Here is a 14,740-nt window from a genome sequence, read left to right as displayed (position 1 = left end):
TAAGCTTTCGTGGGCTAGAACCCACTTCATCAGATGCATGGAGTGATGCAGCTGATGAAGTGGGTTTTAGCCCAGGAAAGCTTATGCCCAAATAAATGTGTTGGTCTCTAAGGTGCCACAAGGACTCCTCGCTGTTTTTACAAACATACTTGTTAAACTACCTGGCAGTTTATGTGTGATTGATTGGTAGCGTATGTGTGATTGTGTGTGAGAGGGATACAAAGACAGCGAGAGAGAGAGAGAGAATACACATACACATAACCCCAGGCAAACTGACAGCAGCTCCAAACACGCTCCATCTTTCAAAGCTCATATGTGAGGCACGCAAAACGGCAAATTCAGAAACGCACACAAATAGCAAACGCAGCTCTGGCCGCGGGGAATGGAATTCCCTAGCAGCAGTAACACAGTCTGGGCTCCGCGCATCAATATTTCGTGATTGTGTGAGACATGAGGGACAGTGGGAAAGTATCCAAACCTCTTTTGATGGTTAATTTATTCACGCCTCTGGTTAAATCGCCATCCTGAAGTCTCATGAAGCTGGAAGCCTCTTCTTTTCCCTCCATCGTGCGAAGAGCAAGTTATGATTTATACGTAAAAGTTAACCATCCCGGAGACAAATGCCAAGGTCACCGTTGACGTTCTTAAATATTCCTGGGCGATGTTAGGTAGAGTGTGTTTTAACGGTTTCTGCAAAACGTCGTAGCAGACCACCCAATCTACAGTAATCTATCTTGGGAACTACTCAGCAGATGCTACGCAAATTGTTGTGTATAGCAGCCGGGCAAATACTACGCGGCAGTTAGTGTAATCCTGCTTTAGCCCATGAAGCCCAAAGATCGGAGTGAAAAAGCCCAATTGCACAAGTCCAGGTACTTTTCTCTCCACTAAGCGATAACTAATTTTTACCCTTAGAAGATCGTTAGATATAGGCACGCACATAATGCTGAAATAGTTGAAACAGCTACATAGATCTATAAATTATATAGCTATGTCTATGCATCATTCTATAAAGATTTTCTTTAGGCAAAATCAAATATATTTGTCTATCTATCTATCTATCTATCTATCTATCTGCACGTACATATACAGAGCTATACAGACTTCCATATGGACGTCTGGGTATGTCTATATTTCTATAAATAGAAATATAGACAGATACGCAGATATCCACATAAATATATACATAGATACACACTATCTATCTATCTATCTATCTATCTATCTATCTATCTATCTATCTATCTATCCCCATCCACGGCCTTTATTTATCTAATCTACCTACCCCCATCCACAGCCTCTATCTATCTATCTATTTTGTTTTATAAAAATGTACCACCTAAGAAAATCTTTATACCACGCTGGTGGGCCTGTGGCATTAGTGTCCATGGTTTCTATGCTTCTGTTCAGTGACATCCAGTGCTTGTTTGCAGGCCCAAGACATGGGGGCTTGTGGGGGGCTGCTGGGCAATGATAAATGAGGCTGAAAGGTATCTTGTGACCCACCTACCCTATGTCAGCAATGAGCAATGACTTCAAAATGAGGTGTCGGGGCACAGCGCTACACTGGATTCTTGGTGCCTGATGGAATCCATGTATCGGCCCCGACACGGATTAAGAGATGAGTTTGGATTGGGCGAAAGTAGCGAGACCATCCAAGACTTTGCTTTGGGGTTTCCAGCCCCAACCCTTCGGGAAGGGCCCCGCGGAAGAAATCTGAGCCTATCCCAGCGTGGTGGCGTTTGTAGCTGGGAGTGGGTGGGAGGGAAGATATGTTCGGCCCGTTGTCCACATGTAAACAGCTGTGACATTTGTTTAGGAACGCGTCTATGGGGCTGTGACATCACCCTGCGATAAGCGAGGCTGGGCTGGGTCTGTAACTATTGCAATCAAAGGCAGCCCCGGTTGATGTCAACCTCCTAGAGCCTCTTTCGCTCCGTGCCCTCTCCCTGCCTCTGAGTCCAGCCCTGTCACCTTCCCCGCCCCCCGGACCGCGGTTGCTCCCCTTCCAGCTCGCCGTGGGGGTCCCCCCCCCCTCGGAGCCTAGGGCCGCTCCCCCTGCCCTTGCAGGGCGGCTCATGCCGAGCCGGTCCTTTGTCTAGCCCCTAAAACAAGGAGCGTCCCGCTGGTTTCCTCTGTGATCAAAGGACACGGGACTCATCCCTGTGCCTGTGTGTGCTGCAGCCAGACCTTATCTTCCCCGCGTGCTGTGGGCATAGGCCAGAAGGGACCATCCAGCCTGGCCTCCTATGCCCGCAGCTGGGCTAGTGTCTCTGTTTTGTCTGACGCCCCCTCCCCTCGCAGCCCTTTATTTTCATTTTGCAGCTGATCCCTGGGGGGAGAGGGCAAGTGGGGCGATTTACCCCGGCCCGGAGGGGCCCCCACGAGAATATAGTATCTATAGTATTGCAACTCTTTTTAATGAAAGCCCCCCCCCAAATTGCTTTGCCCCAGGCCCCCTGAATCCTCTGGGCGGCCCTGGATCGCCGAGCTTGTAACGGGAATTCCCCAGCGGCTGCATACGGGGCTGGCGGGCAGCACCGTTTGCTTTGGGGAGAACTGGGGCTTCCAAGCCGATTCCCCCCGTGAATTCATTTCCTCGGGTTATTTCCTTCCCTCGCTTTCTCGGGGCAGCACAAGCGAGACCCGTCGAGTCACACGTTAGAAACAAACCGCGCCAGGGTTGGTCGCGATCCCTCAAAAGTTACCGATGCGGGGCCCGAATCTGAATCAAGGAAAACCCTCGTGGAGTTTGAGGAGTCAGAGATTTAACTTCCCATCTCCCCTTGTTTGGGGAACCGGGGTGGGGAGAGGGCCAAACTGCCATTGCCCTCTCCAGGCCCAGGATCGGGCCCGCTACTTTGTCTCTACTCTCTGGAAATTCTCCTTTTTATAATCCGCCAGTCCCCGGCGCTTTGCGAGGTGTGGCCAGTAAGCGCAGCTGCACGAAGGTGGAGTCGGTTCTTTAATGTCTCCGTTGATTTCCTGCTTATTTTTGTCACTAGCTCGCCCTGCCCGATTAGTGTGATTAATTAGGGAATCCGGGCTCTTGTGGGGAGTTAGGTAATAGTCACCTATCGATCTGACACATTGTACCATCATAACCCGGTGCAAATGGACGGATGAAAACCTTGGAGGAAGGCTGCCCAGACCCGGTTTGCAAATCCAGCATCTCGGCCTTTAACATCAGGTATTACTAAAATCAAAACGTCCGCCTTAGAGTTATGAACCAGCTCTCCGCAAGGTGCCTTGTGATTGCAAGTCAGGAGACTGCCGGAGTAAATCATTGTTCAGAGCCTCTCGTTCCTCCTATATTTATTGGTTTTATAGCGGGTTTCGCAAGGATTCTGCCTTCTTTTTCTTCACCCCCTCCCCAAATATTTTAATACAATAGAGCCCCCTCCCCTGCCCTCAAGATTCAGATTTCATAGTCAGGATTTAGCCTCAGCGGAGGGCCCGATTCCGCAGCGGTTACGCGGCCATTTCTACTCAGGACTTTAGCTTGTGATTAAACATACTGGCACAACCTCCATATTTCCGCAGTGCATTGGGGTGCTGCGCACACTGATCAGATTGAAGCGTCAAATGAGCAAAATCTTGGTGTTTCTTCTGATGGTTTAATTTTTTCTCTCTCTTCTGGGGTGTGCAGCGTTTCCTATTTGGATCGTGTGAAAGACTTGAAATGCTCCGGTATAATATAGAATTCAGCATTGAGTCTGTCATCTATAATACGCGTGTATATGATGCATGCGCTGTGCATGCTGATAACATTATATTACACATACATATATATTCTAGAGGGATGCATCCATCATATATGATATGAATGAACGTGCTACACGTATACAATATGTGCGGGTGCACACACACACACACACACACACACACACACACACACACAGGTCTGTAAGGATATAATATGCCTGCGTGTAATAACGTATATAAGTAGACACACATATTTTGACAGTGTTTTTGTTGCTAGTCTGTATTGAAATAGCATCTGATTGCTGGTCTGGTTTCTGGAACCTCTTTCTAGTGAGAGACTTGATGTAAAGGTCTAATGTATGATACAGTCAATGTACCGCATAGCACAAATAGTTAACAACGTTTAAATAACCTTCTGTTTCCCATTCAGTCGGTTCTTAAAAGTTGTCTTCGTTGTTCACCAGCACTCATGAGAAATGTTCTCTTAAGCTTGCTCTCCAAGAGGCATTGCTGGATTCATTTCTCCTTTTGGTCCTTTCCAAAAAGGAATGCAAAGACAGGGAAATATTTCTTTTTTCTCTCCAAAACTGAACAGGCGTGGCAGACTCCTCTGCAGAGTTCAGTTTTAGAAGGTCTCAACCCTCAGTTTCATTTTGAAGGAAAATGTGCTTTGTCATTGATAGGTCGTAGGAAAAAGATTCCATCCGTGGAGAAAAGTCATTTCTGTGCTAATCTCCGTTATATATAATTTCTAATGAATCATATTTGTCAGCACTTTACAAAAACGTGAAAGGCAGCGTTGTATTTTATTAATTCATATGCCGATTTTCCCCTCTCTCCAAGATTAGCTAGAGAAAACCGCCCACACTATCACTGTACTGGATTTATCTCACTAGTCGGGATCAGTCGTTCCTGGAATGTAAAGCGCGAGCTATTTTATAGGGGAATTCAATTTCCTTGGACAAGGAGTTCGAATCCCACCCCACACACCACGCCTGTAACATTTATTTTTGTTATTATTCTTGAAATACTCCCGAGCACGCAGCTGACAGATTGTGAAAGTCCTGAAACAAGTCGGGAGATAAACTGAATGCAGACAGGTCCTTGAAATTTCCCTTGCTCCTGGCAACCACGGCAAATTCGTTTGTTTAAAAAAGAAAGCATTGGTATTAAACAGGATCTCAATCAACCTTAATAGGCTCAGGTCCCATTCAGGCGGCGGAGAAAGAAAATACTCGCTTGGGTTTCTGAAAGCAGGAGAAAAATACACTCAAAAGGCAAATATGTCTTCTTTAGAAATATCTTACATATGGCTACACAACTGCTTAAAGAAATACACACAGATATATTTGACACACATATACACATTATCTATCTGTCTGCATGTATATATAATATTCTCTATGCATTGTATATAGTATAAATGTTCTATATGTTTGTGTATATTTATGTATAATGTATATATACACGCACATATATATTGTATGTAGATATACACTCACATATTCAAGCACATACATAGATGTATATATGAGTGTGCATAATTTTATTCTATGCATGTCTGTATATCTATAATATATAATAGTATCGTATAGTATTATATATAAAAAATACTATACGATACTATTATATATTATACATATATATATTATAATACTGTAGTATTATATATATAATATATAAACACTATACAATACATATATATAGATGTAGCTGTATATCTAGGGCTATATAATCTATACTCTCTCTATATATTAGAGCATAGATTATACAGCCCTAGATATACAGCTATATTATGTGGATTATAAATAATTTCTTAAGATTGTACCTGTAAATAGGAGGAAGATTGTGTATGTGAATGGATCATATACACGCTTCCATGTACAATCTTAACAAATTATGCATAACCCACAAAAATAAGACTCAATTCTGAAAAGAGCAAATCCATTCAACTTCTCCAATAGCAGCAGCTCGCGGAGCCGCTCGAAATGGATATGAATGTCACCAGAACACTCTTTATTTTTTAACGAAACAAACAAAATCACAAATCATCCCAATGAGCTACGGATCTCCGAATACGGAGTTTTCTCCTGTTCTGCTTCGTGAGACTTCGTTTTAATGGAGAAGGTTGCCGATGGCTTCAGTGAGATTTCTAGTTTGAATCCGAAATGCGATACGATCAGCTAAAAAATAATAATCATAATTTCTTGGCGCTTTTCTTTGGAATTTAATCCGTTTCGGTGTTCGTGTTTCTTGGATTTTTTAAAAGATACCCTAACAGTTTATTTTCCTTAGCGTGCAAACTATGAGATGTACTTAGCAACGGCATCCATTAGCGTCTAAAGTTATGTCGCAAGAACTTTAAAAAACAGTGTGTGTGTGTGTGTGTGTGTGTGTGGTTTTGGTTTGCAATTTAGGAAATATTTCCCGGGTTCTTCGGAGAGGAAGAGCTGAGATCTACCCAGGCTATAGTTTCCATCCTTTATACACAAGATTTGATTTCTAAAAAGCAGCCGGCGTGGTAAAGCAGATCGGGCTCGGCGCATTTCTTGACACTGAAAGAAAGAAATGTGTACTTTGTCAAAAGTACAAAGCTAAACAAAAGCCTATGGCCAAGAGAGGAAGACAGCGGGTTGCGTTGCAAAGAAAGGAGCAGCAGAGAAGAAGTCTAAAAACGTGGCGCTTTGTTTTCAGCTGTACGTTGATCAGAAGCAAGCGGTCAGGCGGAGGCGGGTTGCTCAAATCTAGTCAATTACCTCCGCGAGTTAGAAATAACACCGGCGCCTTCCACCCTTTAATAACGTCTCCCGAAGTCAAACTTTCTTGTCTTGTGTTGGCTGGACTAGACCTAATGGGACGTTCCCGTTCAGCTCCTCGGCTGCGCTTTCTACGCAGAGACCCCTCCGCAGTCGGATCGCTGTTTATCTCCGAGCGTTTTGCCCATGATACTCGGATGAAGAAAACCCCCAAACCCAAACCCTTCTCCCGAGGCGGAACGGGCTATTCGGGGCGGCCCGTCCATTATAACCGCCCAGCGGGGATCAGATCCCTTGCTGGGGTTGTGTTTGTTTTGTTTTAACCGACCCAGTGTAACTGATGCAGGAGCACAGGACGTGGAAATGGAACTGCCTGCGGAATTCGCTTGCTCGCTGATACAGGCTTGGTCTGGGGGAGCCCCTGTATTGCAGCTATCGGAAATCAGGCCTTTGCCATGATAAAAAGCTGCAGCTCGGAGGCCCGCTTGAGCCAGGGTCTCTGGTGGTTGCTGTTATCTGAATCCGAAGGCTACGTGGTAATAGATGGTTATTTTTATGCAGCAATATTGCTCGATTATCGCCCTATTCACCTTTAGACCCGCCTGAGAGGCTGACATGTGGCCGAAAATCCAGTTCATATGTGCCTGGGCAGACAGGCGGGGCTATGCGCCTTAGCCACATGGAGGCCTGGGGACTTGATTTAATCAGGGGGAAGGTTTTATTTGCAGAGCGGTTCTTAGAAGAGAGGGTGGACCCCGCTAATATGACACCACAACCCCCTTCCTCGTGGCTCCCAAACCATCTTTAGAGTTGGAAACCTCGGGGCAGAAATGTCACCCTTGGGCCATACCTCCCTTTGGCTCCATGTATTGATGGACCTACCCTAAGCTGAAAGCAGCCTTCTCTAAGGGCCTGATGAGAAGACCACTGAAGCCAACGGGCCCTGGGACTGTGAATGCCATGGGAAAGTGGAAAAAATCCTAGATTACAGAAGCAAGGAAAGTTTTGTGGGGCAAAGGGGACATTTATAGCTAGCGGGGAAGGTGTTTTCCTGCCCTCTTCTCCCCACTTCCCAGAACCCCAGCCTCACAACCTGCGCCTGGGTCCTTGAGCTCACTTATAGAGGCCTGCACAAGGACCTCCCTGTTCCACAGAGTCCAGGCATAAACTGGGTCCCCAGGGAAGGCAACTGACCCCAAAAGCTTCATGCAGGGTCAGATCTTTACTGCACGTGCCTCTCTTTAGGCGGGATGGGGGTGTGTGTGTCATAAACTGGCTCCAGCTGAAAGCCCCTTCCTCTGCTCCGTGCAGCTGCCAGGGAAGAGACTGCTGGACTTTGGCTGCTGTGGGTTTTTTTTTTTTTAAACAGGAATGAAGCCTGGCGCCGGCTGATGGTGCAACAGATATTGCCTCCCCGCCACGTGATGCGGGGAAACCAGTCACCAAGTGGGAGAGGGAAAGGAGAGTGGAGGAAGGGGGAAAGAGAGAGAGAGCGAGAGAGCGCAGGGAAAGGCTGGCAGGGCAGCGCTTGGCTTCTGAGCCAGGAGGGGGAGGGGGTCCCACCGAGCGAGGGGTGAAAAGGCAAGCCAGGGGGTGCCCTAGCCCTCCGCCATCACCAAAGGTGGGTAGATCTTTTCTTGTTACCTTCCCAGGAGGTTTAAGCGTCAGATCGGCTTGTTTCTCGCAGCTGCAGGGACCCAGATGTGGCGCGATCGCCTCTCACTTCCCTAGAAATCCAGAGCCAGCCTTGAGTTCTGTTTTCCCAATTGTTACCAATGTTGTGATGCAAATCGCTCGCCTCCTTAGGGTGCTTTTCCCTGCTGCGGATTCGTTTCTGCTCCTGCCTCTTTGGCCGTGACATGGAAACTGTCAAAGCCCCTGTCACAGTTTTGGCCGGGGGGGGGGGATCACAGATGTATTCCCCCCTCGTCTCGTTTGTTTCTGACACTGGGGAGGGGGCAAACATCAGTAGATTTGGAGGATCGGGATAAAGGCCGACTGGGCTTGGACATTTTGACAAGCTCCCATTCTCCAGAATTACCCCCCCCCTTACAATTTCCAAAATTTCCTTCGTGTTAAGCTTGTTCATCTCCCTTGTCTCTCTCTGCCTTGCTGGTTATCTGTTCTTATCTAGGACTTATCTCTTTTGAGTCTAAATTCACTTCTTGGGAGGTACGGAGAGTTGTTTTGAGGGAGGATAGTGATCTGGTTTGTCAAACTTTAATAACAGCAAACAACTCTTCTCCCTTCACTAAATCCATTTTTTTCAGTGTGGGGCATACTCCCCAGAATCCCAGCAGAAGAGAGAAGGCAAGGCGACATCGGACACTGACATATCATTTTATTATTCTTTTGGATACACTTTGTAATCGCTTTACGAATATTTCACTTTCTACTAAAGATTAGCCAACTCTTTTCTGATATTACTTGTGCCTATGTCCTCTCGCTTTAACCACACGCAGAAATAAATGACACCGCCGGAGATTAAAGTCAATTTTAAAAAAAAGCGATCAACACATCTCTAACGATCCATTTTTATATATTTAGATCCAAAAGTCTATCGCAAAAAGAACAAACCGCGCTGCTTCATTTTACCGCCAGACTTTCTGTCCCCGAAACGAATTCTTGATCTTCTTTTAAACTATCTTTCAGCTAATTAATAACATATGAAAAACAATATCAATAAAAATTCTTTTTACTGCCTAGAATAAAAAAATGGGGAAATAATTAATTAATTTCCATTAGGCTTCGAATGTATTAATTTTTCAATATGCTTTAAACTTATTGGTCGTCTCTCTCCCGCCTTCACCCCCGCAAAAAACAATAACTGATTTTGATGGTATATTTGTTTGTAAAGGCCAAACAGTCTCGTTCACCAATTTCCCAAGTTCTCCTTTTGTTCGGGAGATTGAAGATTAAAAGAATATTAGGAACTTCATGAACAAAATCTCCGCAGGTTCTGTTCTTCGGAATTTATTTTCAGAAATATCCACCCATCGGATCTGATTTTCTCCACATTATTTCCCCCCTCAACGTACAATGTTATTGAAAAACCCCAACGACCCTGTAACATTTCCCCAAACGTAAAGAGGAGACTGCAGCAATCCAGGATCTGCCCACCATTTCAAGCCATCCAACTCTCAGCAAACCCGCCCTTGGCATCAGAATCATTATTCTGCTTAATAAAAGCGAGCGGTGACTTTACTTAGTGTAAATACGACTGGAGTCAAAGGGTCTTTTTGGAGGCGCCGAGACTTATTTTTTAAACTAGTTTTCTGCTAAAGTAGAGATCGCAATCTCTGTGTCTCAGACCCCTCTCTAACCCAATGCAATGCTAGTCTTCCGCTTTCATATTGATTTTTTTTGCTTCAAAATCCAAAGGGGTGCTTGGGGGGGGGGGTGCGTTCATTTGCTCGAGGGCTGGCAGGTCTCTGGCAGCGCTGCAATGATTCGAGCTCTCCAACGACAAAGCGATTAACTATATTTCTTTCCGGGCCATCACTAATCAGAACTCCTAGGTGATTTGCGTTTTACAATCCCAGGGCCCGAGCCAAAGCTTAGAGAAGGCAATGGAAAATCTTTGCATTCTTTTATCACTAGAGAGTTTTTTCCACCCCAGCCGATGAGTTCTTAGGCAAAAATCTCCCCAAGAAACTGACTGGCAGTTTTGCCTGAGGATCGGGCCCCTCTCCGAGTAGCTGCCTTTAAAAAGTCGTTTTCTTTTAATCTCGATCATTTATTGCCAAGTTATTCCGCAGCGCTTCCTATTAGCAGAGCTACGTCAATACGGGAAATGGTTTCTTTTGTTTAACACGGATTCGCTTGGAAACCAAAGCGGATCATTTGCACTTCGATCTAACCACTTATTTCATATTTCGTAGCCTCTCTCCCGCCCGCTGATGTCTGCAATTCTTGGATTTATGTGAGCGTTTGCACTGCTGATGTGTGGGGGTCCCTGTAGGTGTCTATGTATGTATGCCTGGGGGTGGGTTTGTATTGCTCTTGTATGTGCGTGTCTGTATACAGGCATGTGTATGTGAATAGATGTGTATACCTATGTGTTGCACGTGTTGTGTATGTATGTCTGGCATGTGTTTATTTCAGTGTCTGCATGTGTCTCTGTATATTTGTATCTGTGTATGTGTGTGTGCATGTGTCTATCTCTGTGTGTGTGCAGGTGTCTCTATCCTCTCTGTGTGAGAGTGCATGTGTCTCTAAACTCTGTGTGTGTATGTGTATCTCTGTGTATGTGTGAACTTGTCTGTGTGTGTGTGCATGTCTATCTCTGGGTTGGTGTCTCTGTGTCTCTAACTCTGTGTATGTCTCAATGTGTGTGTGCATGTCTATCTCTGTGTGTGAGAGTGCATGTGTCTCTAAACTCTGTGTGTGTATCTCTGTGTATGTGTACCTCTGTGTATGCATGTGTCTCTATCTCTGTGTATGTGTCCCAATGTGTGTGTGCATGTCTATCTCTCTCTGTGTGCGAGTGCATCTCTAAACTCTGTGTGTGTCTCTGTGTATTTGTGCACGTGTTTCTATCCTCTGTGTGTGTGTGCATGTGTCTCTAAACTCTCTCTGTGTCTCTGTGTATGTGTGCATGTGTCTCTGTGTATGTGTTTCAATGTGTGTGCACATGTCTATCTCTCTATGTGTGAGTGCATATGTCTCAAATCTCTGTGTCTCTGTGTATGTGTGCACGTGTGTCTCTATCTCGGTGTATTCGTATGTGTGCACGTGTCTGTCTGCGTGTGTGCATGTGTCTCAATGTGTGTGTGTGTGTGCGCGCAAGTGTCTCTATCTCTGTGTGCGCGCGCGTTTCTGTGTGTCCGTGTCTCTATCCTCTGGGTGTGTAGGTGCCTTTGTCACGAGCGACCCCCCTCACGTGTACGTTTCATTTAATTTCTCCCTTGACCGCTTCAGACTCCTGGTCGCCTGCAATCAGCCCCGGTGTGATTTCAGATCAAACACCGCGCTCCGGCACATTAACAACACAATAGGCCCAGTCGTACCTGAGGGCAAAGTTTTTTTTTGTCCTCCGGGGGCTCCTGGAGGAGCCTTGGGGAATGCTCCGTCTCTCACCTTCCCCCAGTGACCCTCCTCCCCGGCCCTCTCTAACCTCCTTATCTCCACAGGCCCTAGGCTGGGTGTGCGCCCCCCCTCTAACCCGCTTCTCCCCGCTGTGCTTTCTCTCGGCTAGGTGTGGGTGTGAGCCGGCCCGCAGGAGAGGGGAGGAGACTCCGATGTTTAAACCTCCCAGCCCCGGTGGCTTTGGCTGGATGGATGGAGCCAAGGGGGAGCAGCTAAGGCGCTAGCCCCGGCTGCGGCAGAGGACAGCCAGCTCCGCCTGCGTGGAGAAGCCCGGCGTGGAAGGCGGACCTCAGGGAGGACTGGGGCTTGCTGGACCGGATTGAGGACTGCAGGGTCCTGGGGCAGGAGCGGGCAATAACCCCCCCGCCCCCCGCAGTGCAGCGTTGCAGTGACCCTGGAGCTAACTCGGTAGCCTGCCCCCGGCTCTGGATCGTTTCGGGGCCCGGCCTTGCTGCGCGCCGCGATGTATCAGAGCCTGGCCATGGCCGCGAACCACGGCCCCCCAGCCTACGAGGGGGCCGGGGGCTTCATGCACGGCGGGGCGGCCGCCTCCCCCGTCTACGTGCCCACCACCCGGGTCACCTCCATGCTCCCCAGCCTGCCCTACCTCCAGAGCGGCGGCTCCTCCCAGCAGGCCAGCCCGGCCTCCAGCCACTCCATCTGGCCGCAGCCCGGCGCCGAGCCCGCCGCCTACAACCCGGGCGCCTCCCACCCGCCCGTCTCGCCCCGCTTCTCCTTCTCGCCCGGCGCCTCCCGGGAGGCCGCCCCGTACAGCAGCCCGCTGAGCCGGGAGCAGTACGGCCGGGGCTTCGGCGGCTCCTACTCCGGCCCCTACCCCGCCTACGTGAGCCCGGAGATGGGCACCGCCTGGAGCGCCTCGCCCTTCGACAGCCCCATGCTGCACAACCTGCCCGGCCGGGGCGCCGCGGGGGCCGCCCGCCACGCCAACCTCGGTAAGTGCCGCGGACCTGCGCGGCCCGGGGCGTAGCGAGCTAGTGGGGCTGGGGGCCCGGCCGCACCTCCCCCTCGCGCTGGGCAAAGCCATTTCGGGGGCCCCTTCCATAAAAACAGTTGCAATACTATGGATACTCCATTCTCGTGGGGGCCCCTGCAGGAGCGGGGGCCTGGGGCAAATTGCCCCACTTAACCCCCCCCACCCCGGCGGCCCTGCTGGGGGGAGATGGGGGTCCTGGGAGCGGGGACGCGGGGCTGCTTGGGGAGGTAGAGCAATGAGGTCTGAATTAGGAGCTGGCTGCTGGAGGAGCGGGCCCAAGGCCAAGGCTTTGGCCCCAAGTTATTAAGTAGCATTAGTCCTGGTTATGGGAGCAGGGCCCAGGGACTAATCGGGAACAAGGCTCCAGTGTGCTCGGGGCTGGGATGATTTAGTTGGGGTCGGTCCCGCTTTGGGCCGGGGGTTGGACTAGGTGACCTCGGGAGCTCCCTTCCCACCCTGCTATTCCATGATTCTATACACGGTGCCTGCCCTGGAGAGCGTCTAAACAGACAGGACAGACCCGGGAGCGGGAATGGGTCTAACACACCCGCAGAGTGAACAATGGCCAGTGGCCTACGGCATGTTAGTGCCCCAGTTTGGGGGTGCGCGGGTGAGTTAGGAGGGGACAAGCTGAAGGAAAGGGAAAGGAGGGGGCCCAGTGATGGAAGCGGGGTGAGGAAGTGAAGCAGGGGAGAAGAGGAAGGGAAAAGAGTTGCTGTAGCCATATTTACTCTTGTAAATAGGTGGAAGGTGATGAGCACCCCGCTGGCTTCTATGTGAGCTGCTGGGTCCTGAGCGCTTTTGAAAACGAAACCACTTATTTAGGTGCCTGGTGTAGATTTAGGAGACTATCATTAGGCCCCCAGTTTTGAAAATGTTGGTGATGCCTGGTCACTTTTATTTAGGAGGCTAAATGCTAATGTAACATAAAGTGCACAGGTTTTCAAAATCTGCTTAAGAGGCGAAAAATGTTGCCTCTTTATTTTATTTTGGAGAGATGGGGGTTGGGAAAAGAAGTGACTCCTCTGTATAATCACAAGCGTATCATCTCTAAATCCTGGTTTCTCTCCATGTTCTCTCTACCACCCTATTTGGTTTAGCCTCAGCTGAAGGTGGCGTAGTTTAAAAATACAACGCAGTACTAGGGAAATGATTTGGATTCATGCACAATGTGCCTGTAGATAAGAGTGTTTAGCACAATTTTTCCTCCTAGTCTAGTATGAATTTGTACAATGCTCTGTGATGATTTTTAAAAAACTTTTTCACAAATCAAAGTAGTTATTGTTCGGGGACTGGGCGTCTCAAACTCTTGGAGCGTTTTGTTGTCGATACAAAGGCGTTTAAAAAGTGCCACCTGGTATTTTAAAGACAAAGTTTGTATCAGCCTTGTGGTGTTATCAGACAGCATTGTTAAGATGTGCAATAAGTGATTATTGAAACATGTCAGACATCTTTTAGACTGCTCCTAAAAAACCTCAAATCTTCCCCACTGACCACAAGTAGCAAGCGGCAAATATACGTTTGTTAGTCTATATTAGGTGCCACAGGACTCTTTGCCGCTTTTACAGATCCAGACTAACAGGGCTACCCCTCTGATACTTGACACAAGTAGCAAGTTAATAATAATTTTAAATACCACAACAAAACCAAACCTGAAGACTCTAAATTATTCCCCTCTCTGCATTTTTCCGCTCATCTTTCTTTTATGCATCTGACTATCAGGGCCCAAGTGCTAAGTACAGAACCTACTATCATAGTAGTTCCATTGACTTCAAAGCAGCTATCCCTAGCAGTAAACACCAAACTTGTTTGGGTATGTAGGTTACAAGCTTTGATTCTAAGCTCTTAGGGTGTGGGGTTGAATTGGTCTTTATGCCTTTGTACAATACCAATTATATTGTCCAGCCCACCAACCGAACATTCATGATCTTTTACATTCAGCGTTACAGGAAAGTATGGCTGGGTATAATTTTTAAGTTCAAGACCAAGGCCCCAATTCAGCAAATGGATCTGTGCCAGTAGAACGCATTGCCTATGTAGTGCTATAAGTTACATGGGTGGGGGGGGGGGGGGTGTCTTCCTGTGTGGATCTGATTGCAGGATCGGGGCCTAAGCGAGTAAAAGATATTTGAGTTTTCAAATAAAAAGTACTTAGTACAAGTGACTTTTTATGTTAAAAAAAACCTTAAAAAATATG

At 47.7% G+C, this 14,740-nt stretch overlaps 1 protein-coding gene across 5 annotated transcripts in view; it reads left to right on the top strand.

Moving 5' to 3' along the window:
- Window positions 1–842: 842 nt before the first annotated feature.
- The window catches only part of GATA4 (GATA binding protein 4), a 54,250-nt gene continuing 40,352 nt past the window's right edge, over window positions 843–14,740 (top strand). The window contains exons 1-2 of one of the 5 annotated variants that reach the window (XM_039530531.1): window positions 843–872; window positions 11,659–12,502. In XM_039530531.1, the coding sequence (XP_039386465.1) occupies window positions 12,013–12,502 (490 nt within the window). In that variant the 5' untranslated portion in view covers window positions 843–872; window positions 11,659–12,012. Of the gene's footprint in view, window positions 873–3,006; window positions 3,191–6,242; window positions 6,998–7,018; window positions 8,083–11,658; window positions 12,503–14,740 lie in introns of those variants that run through there. The other 4 variants (XM_039530530.1, XM_039530529.1, XM_039530527.1 and 1 more) reach the window with 4 other exon arrangements.

Source organism: Mauremys reevesii, linkage group 3, assembly GCF_016161935.1.
Source record: "Mauremys reevesii isolate NIE-2019 linkage group 3, ASM1616193v1, whole genome shotgun sequence".
Taxonomy (NCBI): domain Eukaryota; kingdom Metazoa; phylum Chordata; order Testudines; family Geoemydidae; genus Mauremys; species Mauremys reevesii.
This window is presented reverse-complemented; position numbering and strand designations above follow the sequence as displayed.